The sequence below is a fragment of the Harmonia axyridis genome, chromosome 7 (assembly GCF_914767665.1).
Source record: "Harmonia axyridis chromosome 7, icHarAxyr1.1, whole genome shotgun sequence".
Taxonomy (NCBI): domain Eukaryota; kingdom Metazoa; phylum Arthropoda; class Insecta; order Coleoptera; family Coccinellidae; genus Harmonia; species Harmonia axyridis.
The window spans coordinates 33,908,962-33,924,147 of NC_059507.1; the positions used below are offsets into that span (position 1 = coordinate 33,908,962).

The 15,186-nt window shown below is 32.9% G+C and overlaps 2 protein-coding genes across 4 annotated transcripts in view; one reads left to right on the forward strand and one right to left on the reverse strand.

The window, feature by feature from the left end:
• LOC123685400 (translation factor GUF1 homolog, mitochondrial) lies at positions 1-12,434 on the forward strand. Of its 2 annotated transcripts, XM_045625063.1 has the most exons (9): positions 1-150; positions 202-535; positions 596-814; positions 886-1,154; positions 1,310-1,549; positions 2,584-2,831; positions 2,920-3,152; positions 11,986-12,198; positions 12,260-12,434. In XM_045625063.1, the coding sequence occupies exons 1-9, from the start codon at positions 98-100 to the stop codon at positions 12,383-12,385; spliced, it is 1,935 nt and encodes a 644-aa protein (XP_045481019.1). In that variant the 5' UTR covers positions 1-97; the 3' UTR covers positions 12,386-12,434. The 2 variants fall into 2 exon arrangements, with proteins under 2 accessions (XP_045481019.1, XP_045481020.1); XM_045625064.1 differs by lacking the exon at positions 1-150 and having other exon boundaries at positions 371-535; positions 604-814.
• LOC123685399 (embryonic polarity protein dorsal-like) overlaps positions 12,433-15,186 on the reverse strand; it is an 18,626-nt gene continuing 15,872 nt past the window's right edge. For both annotated transcript variants that reach the window (XM_045625062.1, XM_045625061.1), the window contains one exon: positions 12,433-14,386. In XM_045625062.1, coding sequence (XP_045481018.1) covers positions 12,833-14,386 — 1,554 coding nt within the window. In that variant the 3' untranslated portion in view covers positions 12,433-12,832. The remainder of the gene's footprint in view (positions 14,387-15,186) is intronic.

The window sequence follows — 15,186 nt, forward strand, 5'->3', positions numbered from 1 at the left end:
TTTCCAATTCTGCAATTATAACCTATATATATTTGTACAACAAACTGATCCAAAGAACAAATTTTAAAATTTATTAGAATATTTTAATTGTACTATTATGTTCAAGCATATAAATAAATTGAGCCAGTTCAATGTTTTTCTATCGAATAGGTAGTACTTCTCAAATAAGAAAACAGCTTTTTAACTGATTAATATTTGCAGAAATATTCCATTTATTTTTCGTCGATTCTACTGTAAGGAAAAAACTAATGAAGAGTTCGATTTCGTATCTGTTCCTATTGAACAAATAAGGAATTTCAGTATAATTGCCCATGTAGACCATGGCAAGAGCACTTTAGCAGATAGACTTTTAGAATTTACAGGTGCAATCAAACGAGTAACTGGCCAGAATCAAGTACTTGATAAATTACAAGTTGAAAAAGAAAGGGGTATTACAGTAAAAGCTCAGAGTGCTTCAATCGTGTACCACTTTAATGGGAAGCCCTTTGTTTTGAATCTTATAGATACACCAGGCCATGTTGATTTCTCCAGTGAGGTTGGTCTTAGCAAATAAATAATTTAATTTACTTAAGTTCAATTGGTCTCGATATTTGAGGTTTCTAGATCTCTATCAGTGTGTCAAGGAGTAATATTGCTAGTGGATGCAAATGATGGAGTACAAGCTCAAACAGTAGCGAATTTTTATTTGGCCTTTGGAAAAGATCTAGAGATAATTCCAGCGTTGAATAAGATTGATCTCAAACAAGCTGACCCAGATAGAGTATGCAATCAGTTAAAAACACTTTTTGACATAGAACCAGCAGATGTTCTGAAAGTAGGTGTTAATTTCTAAAAATTTCATCAATTTAGAATTAATACAAAGAGAGTTTCTTTTCAATATTTTAGGTTTCAGCTAAACTTGGAATTGGAATCAGTGAAGTAATTGAACAGATAATACAAAAATTACCTCATCCTAAAGCTGATCGAAATGGACCACTTCAGGCTTTTCTATATGATAGTTGGTATGATAAATACCGAGGTGCCCTGTTATTAGTTTATTTGAATAGTGGACAAATAAAAATAGGGGATAGTATTGCTTCTTACCATTCTAAGAAAAGTTATGAAGTGAAAACTCTATCTGTTCTAACACCAGGAGAACAAAATGTGAAAAAATTGTAATTAAATATGTTTGAGTATTGGACCTTCGGTACAAAACATGTTATAGTTCCATGAAAAGTTGAAATTCTGAATTTAGAATTAAAATAGTTAACAAAGTTCTCATTAATACTTGAATATTTAGAAATCACTTATTTCAGCTAGTATTTTTCAGAGTTGCTGGTCAAATTGGATTAATTGGTTGTAACATGAGAAATATCAAGGAAGCAATGGTGGGAGATACATTTTATTTGTCTTCTGTGCCTGTTAGTCCTTTACCAGGTTTCCAGGCACCAAAATCAATGGTTTTCGCAGGGATCTACCCATCAAGTTTATCAGATTATGGTGAGCTGAGGAAAGCTATTGAAAAGTTGACCTTGAATGATTTTGCTGTTACTGTTGAAATGGATACAAGGTAATTCATTTTTTAGTATTGAGTGCTGTAGTTAGTATTTGATAGAAGTAACGGGTGTTTTTTTTTGTGGTATATAACTTTAAGTTGGCATTACTGTTCAAGATGGCGACCGATTTAACAGCTGTCAAGTGATTTATTCTCAGTTTGGTTTGGCAATTCATCATTAATAGACTCACGTCTGAATAACGCTTGCAAATAGTGCAATTTTATTTAGAAAATAATGGTTCTGTGCGGAATACATATCGCGCACTACGTCCATTAGAGATGAAGAGCTCTTCTGGTTGAATGGCTACGTCAACAAACAAAACTGCCGCATTTGGAGTGGAGCTAATCCTCAAGTGTATGTCGAAACACCGTTACATCCAGAAAAACTGACTGTTTGGTGCACTTTATGTGCTGGTGGAATCATTGGTCCGTACTTCTTCAAGAACGATGATGGTCAGAACGTTACAGTCAATGGTGATCGGTATAGAGCCATGATTACTAACTTTTTCATTCCTGAATTGAACAACCATGATGTCCAGGAGCTGTGGTTCCAACAAGACGGCGCAACATTTCACACAGCTCGTGCCACAATTGATTTATTGAAAGACACGTTTGGTGACCGCCTAATTTCACGTTTTGGACCTGTGAACTGGCCTCCAAGATCTTATGATTTAACACCGCTAGACTACTTTCTGTGGGGCTATGTAAAGTCATTGGTCTATGCGGATAAGCCAGAAACCCTTGACCATTTGGAAGACAACATTCGCCATGTTATTGCCGATATACGGCCAAAAATGTTGGAAAAAGTCATCGAAGTCATCGTTCAGATTGGACTACATCCGAACCAGCTGTGGCGGTCATATGCCAGAAATCATATTTAAAATGTAATGCCACAAGATTATCTTGCGGATAAATAAAATTCATGTCAATCGAATAATCCATTGTTGTTTCATTGCAATTTAAAGTTCTATAGCTCTAAAAAAACACCCTTTATTATTGTATTCAATATCTATTTAATTCATAATGTAAGAAACATAATTTTTTTGCAGTCCAGCTTTGGGTCAAGGCTTTCGTTTAGGATTTTTAGGACTTTTACACATGGAAGTATTTACTCAGAGGTTAGAACAAGAGCATGGAGCGGAACCAATAATAACAGCACCTTCTGTAACTTATTTAATCAAACTGAAAGAAACTAAAGAAACCTTGAAAAGTGGAGTTAATGAATTACTATTGAATAATCCTGCTCTTTTTCCCGATCATTTCAAAATTGAGGAAACATATGAACCCATGGTTCTTGGTAAGCAACCTCTTTAAATTTCGGCAAAATATTTCCATTCATCTAGCTTGAAGTTATCAAACAATACTGTTATTATCTATTTTCACAGGAACAATCATTACTCCAGATAAATATTTGGGACCAATAATACAACTTTGCCAAAGTCGTAGGGGTGTTCAAGTGAAGGCAACAAATATAGATAATGAAAGAATCATGTTGCAATATTCACTTCCACTTTGTGAAATAATAATTGATTTTCATGATGCTCTCAAAAGTATATCATCTGGTTATGCTAGCTTTGATTATGAAGATGCAGGTTACGAGCTAAGCAGCTTAGTAAGAGTAAGTGAGAAATTCATTTCATTGAGTGATGATCTATAATAAAAAAAAAATAAAAATGCACGTAAAATCTTCATATCTGAATTTTTGGATAATTCACTTCATTGATGAACTTTATATCTAAGTATATATAAAACCGCTTGCACATATACGTCAAACTTTAAACGTAAAATCACAGCCCAAACGGGACCATCTAGAGCAAAAATGACAAGAATAAGACCCCCCTCAAAATCGTCTGGAGATCCCGGGAAAAATCCCAAACCTTCGATTCTCCCCGCGGTTTTCGAGTATACGGGGTGTTTCGGATCATTTTGACATTTCAAGTCCCATATTTCTGTGGTATCTGTGGACAATTTGGCTGTCAGTGTCATGTTAATAATAAATATTCCATTTCGATATATGAAAGTTCTTGAAAAAGTTTGCAGTTTCCAAAATTGTTACTCAATATTTAAATAAATGCCGACAGATAAAATGCAAAGTTTTCGGCGAATCGAAAATTCGATAGATATTTGTCAAAATTTGGAAATGAACATTGATATCATCGAATGCATTTTCCTCAATTCAGGTTTGTTTTAAGTGTTTGTATCATTCAATTGGATATGAATGTTACTTTATTTCAGGAATTTTTCGTTTATTTTCCACAAACTATAAAACTACATTCTCTTTCGTGAGAATTTGAATCTATTGCGACAGAAGATGGAACTACAAAAGAGAACAGAAGCTTCATCTGATCATGTATTAAACAGATAGAAAAACTCCTTATAGATAATTCACAATTGGCTTTATTACTGGAAAAAGAGCCAAGTTAGTCAGATGACATTCAAAAATTTCCATGTGTTTTTGGAATATCTAAAATATACACTTTTACGACTGAAGAGTGCAAAAATATAAGTGACCTATCAGTTTTTGAAGAATTTGAGTGCAGTGCTGTTGAATTTATAATGAAGAAATCAAATCGTTGTGAAATCTTTCATACGAATAATTTCAACCATATATACCCTGTTATATTATCATAATATTATTTGTTGTTCAACTGAAACCTTGGAAATTAAGAGACTCTCAAACTTATAACCTGATTTCTCAAAAAGGTTCTACCTAGATATTAAATTTGCTTATGAGGTAACATAAGCCATGGGTATTCGAAAGGCAAGTCTATTCATTCTGTCTCTTTTCAGGTTGTTCATTTATAGCTATACTATATACATATATAAAATCAGTTCAAATTTTTCACTTTAATTACTAGTCAAAATGTTACAACAGAAATAAAATTTGAAGGATCATTCAGTATATGAAGAATTTTGACATGGCAGTTACTTTCGAAATTGGTATAAATTTTCCAGCAATTCAATGTAGGTATAAAATACTTTATACTTGCATCTTGAAATGAATTTTGCACTTTTTCAGTGTTCAATAATGAGATAATTATTAAATTGACTCAAGAGATTAACAGAGTATGCTTTATCAGGATTAGTTAATACTGCTAAAGACGTTAATAAACCTATTAATTTCTTATATGGTTCATCATTACAACTCTCTTTTGTTGAATCAAATTTCAATTAAGTTTTCAAAGGAGTTTTCATATGTTTACAATTAGACATGCTGAATTATTGCAATACATACTTGAAGAATATAAACAATTACTATACTACCTTTTTCATAATTTCTAGTGATATTCATCCCTAAACATTTTTAGCTTTCCCTGAATTCTTTATGATGAAATTATCACTTAAATTTTCTATCAGATATATTCATTCAGAATTAACATTTGTTAAAACAAAAAAGTCATCCACGTACAATACAACAACAGTTAGCAAGTTATTTTTTGACTTTATGTAAATACAATGCTCAATTGTTGATCTTTTTTAAATAATATCTGTCAAAATTTCATTTACTATATATATTTCCCTGTTCAATTTACTTCTGAGTAAAACCCAGAGCTACAAGCTTGCTCTATAACGTAACGAACCATCACGATTAAGCTTTAATTCAGCTGTCGTCCACTGAATCAGAATTATCTAGTGAAATTTCTATATCATCTCTTATCTATGATAACTACATCTCGACTGGTATTAATGAAATTGTTACCTGTATCCCTTTGATCATTCACCAGAACCCACAAAAATCATTTTTGTCCATATACCTTCAAGAAATATGGAACAGAAGAGTATGCAAAATTCATCGATACAATTTTCAGATTCTAAAAACGCCTTAGTTCTTCAGGAATGTCCAATTGGTCTTTCAATATTATAAATTATGGAAAATAACCTACTATTAACCAAATTTTTAGATTTCAAAAGGTGTCCTTCCTTGTATTTCTTAATAAATTATGAAATAGAAGAATAATTTGTTGCTCAACTGAAAAAAGTATTGATGAACCTCGGAAATGAGGGACTTCTTATAACCTGATTTCTCAAAGATGTTACTGATATTATTATGATTGCTTGTAAGGCAACATTAGCCATGGGTTTTAGAAAGGTAGATCTATTCATTCTGCCCCTTTTTAGTTTATTATAGCTATACTGAATATTCCTAAAACAAAATTTCACTGTAGGTCTTTTCATAGATCTTATCGAATGATTATGTAAATTCAATATTTGTCAAAACTGAAAATAAACATTGAATGCAGTTTCTTTTTCAGGTAGTATTTCTATTGACTGATAATAACTCTCACATTTTGATTATGCATTTTTCCCAAATTTTTCAAAGAAGAAAGGAATTGCCATTTCTAGAGAAATGAGAATTTCAGATTTCAAAATGTCTAATTACTACTTCGAATATATATACACCCTATATAATTGTTGATCAAATATTGTGTATTTCTTTACAAATTAGTTAATAATTTGAAGCTTTAATCTCAATTTTCAGACTTGAATTGGTCCAACATCTCTAGATACTTCTAATTGATATTCGACAATTAAATATCCTGTATAATTATTCATCCAAACGAAAATAATCCATCTTCTGAAAAAAAAAACAATGTTTACTATATAGAATTAATTTTAATAATGATTCAAAAGTGATGAAATTTTGCAGACTTACTTATTTTGGGTCTTAGATCACGAATCCGCTGTCATAAATTCATTAATTCAGCTAGTTTTTTTTTTTAATTGTGAAATTGGCCTAATGAAGGTGAGGTTATCCACATTAATAGCTAGTTTTCTTGTATTTTATTAACTGATTCTCGTTAGAAATGATTAATTAATCACATTTCAAGCTTTCCCTGAAATAAAAATGCCTTTTTTTCGTCAAAATCGATGATTTTATCGATTGTTTATATATGACGGCGGCCATCACGTATAATACGTAACGGTCGTAACGTCTGTCAGATGCATAGACCTAATATTAGCTCTAATAATCTGCAACGTTGCCTGTATGCCAGATCTTCTTGATGGGATCGGTTTTTTACTTGGTGGAAATTCATATTAATAGATAAACTGTATGGAAACTCATAATTTTCGTACAGCTATTCGAGCAGAAAATTCGGCAAGTTTATTTTCGAAATGAATAAATGGTAGTTCATATGGTGTTATTCTGGTTTTTTCGATATTGGCATCGGAATCGGATTCAGTTTAGTACTCCTGAACATATACAGGGACATTGATGTTGACGAGGACGCTGTGATTACAAGGTTTTCAATGGGTTCACAGACCAAATTAGATGTTGTGTTATACTTTCCAATTGTCTTCTTTTTTTTTCATATGAAACAATAGATTTACTATTTTTTTTTTAATTTCTACCTGAATAGATAAAACCGTGATAAGTAAATAAATATATTACAATATAACAAATACATAAGCGTACAAATTTTTTTACCGAAATTTGAGGCTTTATTGTAAATATACATTTGGTTATACATTTATGGTTCGAAATATTGCCCATCGCTGGTCACTTTACTTTCTCACATCTTTCGAGCAGCGTACGAATTGAAAAAACTGGTCATCTTTTGAAGCGAACCACGAATCGATCCAAGTTTTTAATTCTTCATAAGATAGGAAGTGCTGGTCAGCCAGGCTGTGTGCTATTGATCGAAACAAGTGATAGTCCGAGGAAGCAACGTCTGGAGAATACGTCGAGTATATCTTGACTTTCGCAACATGGAGTCGAGCATTGTCATGCAGTAAAATCCATTCATCTACTCTCTCGTCGTATTGCGGCGGTTTGTCTCTCAATGCTCGACACAAACGCATTGATTGCGTTCGATAACGTTCGCCTGTGATCGTTTCAGTCGGTTTTAACAACTCATAATACACTACGCCGAGCTGGTCCCACCAAATACTGAGCATGACCTTAGAACCGAGAATATTCGGTTTAGCCGTCGACGTGGAAGCATGGCCGGGATATCCACATGATTTTATGTGCTTGGGATTATCGTAATGAACCCGTTTTTCGTCTCCAGTCCCAATCCGATGCAGAAATTCCTTCCGTCTTTGCCTCGAAAGCAGCTGTTCACAAACAAACAAACTCCGTTCGAACACCTCCCGGCTTCAACTCGTACGGCACCCACTTTTCTTGTTTCTGAATCATTCCTATGACTTTCAGGCGTTTTGAAATGGCTTGTAGTCCTAATGATCCTGTCAATTATTGTTGCGTTTGAAATGAGTCTTGATCAAGTATTGCCTCCAATTCTGCATCTTCAAAAACCTTCTCTCTTCCACCGCGATGCTGGTCTTCGACATCAAAATCACCATTCTTGAAGCGTTGAAACCACTCTCGGCACGTTCTTTCACTAATAGCGGCCTCACCATAGGTATTTGAGAGCATTCGATGAGCCTCAGCCGCAGATTTATTCATATTTCAGTAGAAAATTAAAACCTCCCTCAAATGACGAGAATTTGACTCGTAAGCTGACATGGTTAATCGTGAATAACTTTATGATGCAGACACAAATCGACTAACATGTCGATGGCGTTATGTTCACAAATAACTAAACTTATTGTATGACATCTACGATATATTTATTTCGACTACCACTTACCGTTACAGCCAGCTATTGCAAAACGGCAAGAGCAAAGTTGTACGCCTAAATCTAAAATTTCGGAATATGACATTGTTCAGCTAAAATATTTTCGAAGTTCAGGCGCTTCCGGTTATATAAGAATTAAAAAAATTTTTTTCAAAACAAACTTTTTTTTCATTTTATGTCTCAGATATTATCGAGATTTCCATTCTCAATTACTCTTTGCTAAAATTATTGTGTTAGTCCTCATAGTTTTCAAAATATCAAGGAAAAACCGTAAAAAAGAGAGAATTTCCTTAGTCACAATTACCTGAATTATTTTTACTGTGAATATCCTATGCCTATTTCAATTCACTTTCTCAAACTAAAATGATGTTGGAACATCGTGCATATCTTGAATTTGAGAAATATCATTACAGGGTGCCAAAAATTGTGAACAAAATTTGATCATAACTTTCGATTTTCAAATCAGAACCCTATTTTTTTGTGATTTCGCTGGATTCTACGGTAAAAAATAAGAGTAGTGTCCAAACGTGATTATGCTCTCAAATTCAATAATTCAAGAGTTATTTGAGTTTTTATGAATTTATGTTATACGTAGGGTCAATTTTATTCGATCTGTTTCCAGACAGACTAGCAATAATACTCTATGACCATAGAAATTTAAATATCTAATTACTTTACATGTGACAGGTATTTTCATTATCAAAGCTTCACTAATTTGATTTCACGAATTGAATTTCCGATATTCAAATGACAAAATTCTGGATATACTTTTCTCTAATTATGTGGCAAATCAGTTCTTTCCGGCACATTTTGTGGAACAAAATAGACTGGAACGGATTTATCTATTATTTGTCAAATTTGTGATACAGAAAACTGTTCTACCAACCAACATTTTTCAATGCAAAAATCACTAATAGATATTTATGGAAATTTCCGTCAATTTCAATAAAAAGGCAGTGAATTCGGGAACATAATGTTTAAAACTCGTACAGAAGGCTCATTCTACCACTCGGTCATTCTGAACTCTTGGAAGAATATCAATAAGTTCTGCACTTGTATTATAAATATCTAATTCCATATTCACGATGAATGCAATAGAATTATTGGTAGAACTCATCAAATTTTAAATCAGAAATTTCCTCATCTACTTGAAAGGATGTTGCATACTTCATGAATATCCATTATACTGGATGGAGTACCTACCTAGAAGAAAAAAACCTCTACCTACCAAATGAAATAAAATCATGCAGGACTCCTGTGTGCCAATTCTATTCATATGAAAAAGCGGTAGAATACATTTTATGAATTCAGGGAAAAATCAGCGTGGTGATGAAAAGGGAGTAACAGAAAGTTTGAAACATCCTTCCGAATTATCTTCTCGTCAATTGGTGGTAAATGTGGATATTTCTGATTGAAAGCTCGACAAGTTCTCGAAACAATTCTGTTGCATTCACCGTGGATATGGAATAGATCCAGAATTTCATTATTTGAATAACGGGGATTCATATCATCAAATTATAATCTACTAGATTCAATAATGAGTACACCTGTCACTTTGAAATAATTGAATATTTGAAACGCACTCTAGAAACAGATTGAATGAAATTGACCCTACGTATAACATAAATTCATAAAATCTGGAATAACTCTTGAATTATTGAATTTGAGAGCATAATCATGTTTGAACACTACCCTTATTTTTACCGTAGAATTCAACGAAATCACAAAAAAATAGGGTTCTGATTTGAAAATCGAAAGTTATGATCAAATTTTGTTCACAATTTTTGGCACAATATTTGAAACACCCTGTGATGATATTTTTCAAATTCAAGATATGCACGATATTCCAACATCATTCTAGTTTGTGAAAGTGAATTGAGTATACGCATAGGATATTCACAGTGAAAATAATTCACGTGATAGTGACTATGGAAATTCTCTCTTTTTTACGGTTTTTTCTTAATATTTTGAAAACTATGAGAACTAACGCAATAATTTTAGCAGAGAGTAATTGAGAATGGAAATCTTTATAATATCTGAGACACAAAATGAAAAAAAATGTTTTTTTCGAAGAATTTTTTTTTTAAATTCTTGTATAACCGGAAGTGCCAGAACTTCTAAAATATTTTAGCTGAATAGGGCATCATGAACAATGTCATATTCTGAATTTTCAGATTTCAAATCGGCCCCGTTCTCCAGAAACGTCTAATAGGCCTTCGAACTTGAAGCACCCTGTATAAATATTCATATAAATATCTAAATATAAATATTTTTGATAGGTTAAGCTCGATATCGGTGTAATCTGGGATTTGGTCCCATAGAAAAACTCGAAACCCTTAACGGCGAACCCCCTCAAAATTTAAGGCTAGGACCGCCCTTGGTTTGTCGTCATGGAAAGTTATTTGCATCAAATATTTTCATGTGAGCAAGGGCGAATCGGTATGTTCTAGGAAAGAAGTCTTATAGAATTCTACCCTAGAATCAGCATAGGATACCGAGTGAATCGTCTAAAATCAGCTAACGATACATGGTTTCCGAAAAAAATCTTTTATTTTCTAGAGGGATACCCAGTGAAGGATCTACCGGCATAGTGACGGGGTCCAAGGGGCGGAGCCCCTTCGGCGAGCAGAGCGAGTTTTTTTTTTATAAAATGGATTCGGCCCTTACTTGGTGGAAATTCATTATAAATAAAATAAAACAGAATAATTTCCACTGGAAATAATATTGTTTTATTTTATTTATTTTTTTTTAATCTTTCATTTATGGGGTTCTCACAAAATCTGTTTAATTGATTTCAGTTTGTTTGGAGGGAAATTTTTCAATTATAGAGGAAACAAAATTTAATATACACACCTAGGGTATATTAGGGTGTTTTTTTTAGAGCTATAGAACTTTAAATTGCAATAAAACAACGATGGATTATTCGATTGACATGAGTTTTATTTATCCGCAAGATAATCTTGTGGCATTACATTTTAAATTTGATTTCTGGCATATGACCGCCACGGCTGGCTCGGATGTAGTCCAATCTGGACGTCCAATTTTCGATGACTTTTTCCAACATTTGTGGCCGTATATCGGCAATAACACGGCGAATGTTGTCTTCCAAATGGTCAAGGGTTTGTGGCTTATCCGCATAGACCAATGACTTTACATAGTAACGGTGTTTCGACATACACTTGAGGATTAGCTTCACTCCAAATGCGACAGTTTTGTTTGTTGACGTAGCCATTCAACCAGAAGTGCGCTCCATCGCTAATGGACGTAGTGCGCGATACGTATTCCGCACAGAACCATTATTTTAGAAATAGAATTGCACTATTTGCAAGCGTTGTTCAGGCGTGAGTCTATTCATGATGAATTGCCAAGCCAAACTGAGAATAAATCACTTGACAGTTGTTAAATCGGTCGCCATCTTGAACAGTAATGCCAACTCAAAGTTATATACCCCGAAAAAAAACACTCTATATAACTTGGGAAGTATCAGATGGATTTTGCTCATCAACGAACTTAACCAAGTTATTGGAACTCTATTCTCTGGTCCTACCCTTGAAATTTGAAGTCTTCAAGCACATTCTGTTCAAAAATTATCGTGTATACAAATTAAAAAAATCGGCCAAATTTAAAAAACTTCAGAAATTTGGGCAAAATTATCTCATCGTGGAACAAGTATGCAAAAAAAAACAGTAAATGTACAAATATTGATGGAAGTAATAGTATACGAGTAATGAAGGAATGAATTTGAATTCTTATCACCTTTGCATTCAATTACACTTCAAATCACTTCATCCGATGAATTTTATCAAGCATGTTGCAATCATCCTCAAACAACAAATTGAATAATAAATAGTGAAAAATATCTTGCATTTCCAGATGATAATACTTCTAAATAATGTGCCATGTGACGAGTTATCAACGATAGTTCATACTTCTAAAGCCCAAACTATTGGAAGACAAATGGTTTTGAAACTTAAAGATCTGATACCCCGTCAGATGATCCATATAGCAATTCAAGCAGTTGTCAATGGAAAAGTTTTAGCTAGAGAAAATATTAAACCTTTCAGAAAAGATGTTACTGCAAAATTGGTAAATTCAAAACTTTTTTTTTGACTCTTTCATATTGTAATATTTATTTTATTACTTCTAGTACGGTGGAGATGTTACAAGAAGGATGAAACTATTGGCTCAACAAGCAGCTGGTAAGAAGAAAATGAAAACTATAGCAAATATATCGGTACCAAGAAATACATTCATTGATTTCTTGAAAAAATAATTTTTCTATCCTCGGTTGTAAGTTATGCAAAAATAAATTATTCATGGTTTATTCTCCTTTCATTTATTTTTAATAATAAAGGTTTTTTGTATAAATAAATGTTACATAAGCAATCTTCAAATATCAAAACAAGAACACAAATTTAACACTTCATATAGAACAAAAATTATTTTCAACGCATAATAAGAACTTTATAATAAGGGTTTCTCAGTGTCTACATACATTACTCCATATAACATTGTCTAAACTCCAAAACTTTTTTCAACAACTTTCAACACCATTCAATCATACTAAATTAAACATTAAATATATAAAAATGATTTAAAGCATCAGGAAAACAATGAACTATCAACAATAAAATATGAAAATTTAGTTTTAATGCAACAAAGAAGTTTCAGATCCTGTGAAAGAGTATTCTGTCTATTGTCAGATATAATCTTGTACTTTTCAGCTCAAAATTTTTCCACCTTCTACTGCTGCATAATAACAGGACATTTCGTCAAATTCACTTTGTGTAGCATGAGGTGCCATTACAGTGTATAACGCATAATGTTCAGCCTCGGTCAAATCTAATCCTTCTCCTACAAGCGTAAGAGAGTCACCATCAGTAATTAGGCTATTCCTATCTCCTGAAATCATAGTTTTATCTTGAGAGATATTCACAATTATGGCATTCTCTTTCTCATTCAAAATATCACGTGATGGTGTACATCTTGGAGTACCTCGAATATTGTCAACAGACTTTGATATTTTCATATCGACCTTACCATCGTGGGATATATGGAGAGACTTTGAGCTATTGTATGGAGAAACTAAATCCTGATTACTTTTATTTTTATTCTTGCGCCCAAATAATTTGGAAAGGAAACTTTTCTTTTTTGGATTAGGCAGTGTTGAAGTGCTCCCAAGATATTTCAAGTCGGCAATAGATTTATCAGGGTCAGAACTGAATGAATGTGATCTTACAATTAACGGTTTAGGATATAGTAAAGCTTCTTTCAATCTCCTGGATTCCGGATCCTCCTCACCAATGTAGGTTTCGATCTTTTTTTGACGTTTTGGAGGTAGTGGTGGTAATTTCTCAACTGGAGATTCTCTCTTACTCACTGATTTATAGCTTTCTTCTTTGATAGGTGCGAATACATTTTGTGGTTTATCTTCCGTTGGTCGGTAAGCAATATCTAAAGGAGTCTTGAAAGCCATTTGTAAACTTGAGTATGTTTTGCTGTCATCGAAATTCGTATTTCCTTCATCAATATCCATGATTTGAATATCTTCTCCTAAAATCAAGCTATTTTTGTTGCATTGAGACGAAGAATATATTTCATCCAACTCTGCAACTTCGTCAATCAATTGATTGAATGACTTTTCTTCAGAATCTTCAGTAGCTGGTATTTGCCAGGTGAGTTCATTTACGTTTGTTTCAATAACGTTATTTTCATTACTGATGACATTTATTTCTTCATTATTACTTTCCACCATAACAACATTAGTTGTTGTAATTATATCGGGTTCATTATTTACTATTACCTCGTTGAGATTATTATCCAAAGTTTTATTGACAATAGTTTCTTCAGTTAACTGAGGAACTCGTTGTTCTGTTGAATGTTTATTATTCAAAACATTCTCTGCCACTATTTTATTTTCTTCTGGTTTCCATTTCAACAGGTTGATATTATTTTTACTTAGAAGCGTGTTATATAATTCATAATCTCTTTTTTTCATTAAACTCCTACCCAAATTCCAGTAAGAAGGTCTGCCTGCGTCCAACGGTAAAAATTCAAATGGTAATGATTCACTAGTGGCTCCATCTGATGGACGTTTCAACTGGATGAATGCCTTCACTGGCTCAGTAACCTCTAGTGTCCGGTATTTTGGAGCTCTAAACCATATGGATGTCTGTTTGTGGACTTGATTCGATTGAAAATCTGCATATCCTTCCCAAACCGTCTTACCATCCTTTTCCTCGAAAAATCTTATTTGAATATCTTCCTTAGCCACCTAAAAAAAATAGACAACTTATAGTTTTTTGCGATCAACTCTCATGTTTTTTTATTGGTTTTTCAATCGTTGCCGTTTTTGAGTACCTATTTCTGCATTTTTCTGAATATTTCTGCAGAGAAAGTTTTTTTTCGAAAAAACCTTTATCATTTTCGATTCTGCAAATAAGTAGTGTTATAAACCTGTTTGAGGTTTCCACGAAAAATGTACAATGTGTACATCTCTCCCTAAATTATTTTCAGATTTCTACAACTTCCGGCTATACCGGAAACAGACTACTACTTCCTTATTTCAAATGGCACATCCAGTATAATTATTGCATCATAAGATAGCTTTTTTTAATTTAAGTTCAGCTATATGCCATACTTTGGGTAAAAACTCAACGGTTCTGAGTTAATGGGATTCTTATGAAAAAAATGGTGGCGATGAGGACTCATATTTTTTTTTAATATTTCTGCAGAAAAAGTTAAAGTATTTTTCTAAAAACCTTTATCATTTTCGACTCTGCAAATACGTAGTATTATAAACTTGTTTGCGGTTTGGACGAAAAATGTATCGGGTGTTTATCAGAAGATCATGAACTTTGACAACTCCAATTCATCAAAACTCAAGATTTTCAAATTAGAACCTATATTTTTCATTATTTCATACGATTCTACGTATATATACTACTACGTATATATATATATATATATAAGAGTGGGAGTTACTTAAGCAAACGCTATACCTATAATGAATACTTTAAGAGATATCAGGGAAGAACTCTAAATGAGGAAAAACCGCAATTTCTAACCGAGTGG

Excerpts from the sequence above, each read along its gene's own strand:
- LOC123685400 (XM_045625063.1), top strand. The coding sequence starts at position 98 with ATGTTCAAGCATATAAATAAATTGAGCCAGTTCAATGTTTTTCTATCG. Across the intron at positions 151-201 it reads AATGTTTTTCTATCGAATAG|AAATATTCCATTTATTTTTC; the intron begins GTAGTACTTCTC and ends TAATATTTGCAG. Across the intron at positions 2,832-2,919 it reads ATATGAACCCATGGTTCTTG|GAACAATCATTACTCCAGAT; the intron begins GTAAGCAACCTC and ends CTATTTTCACAG.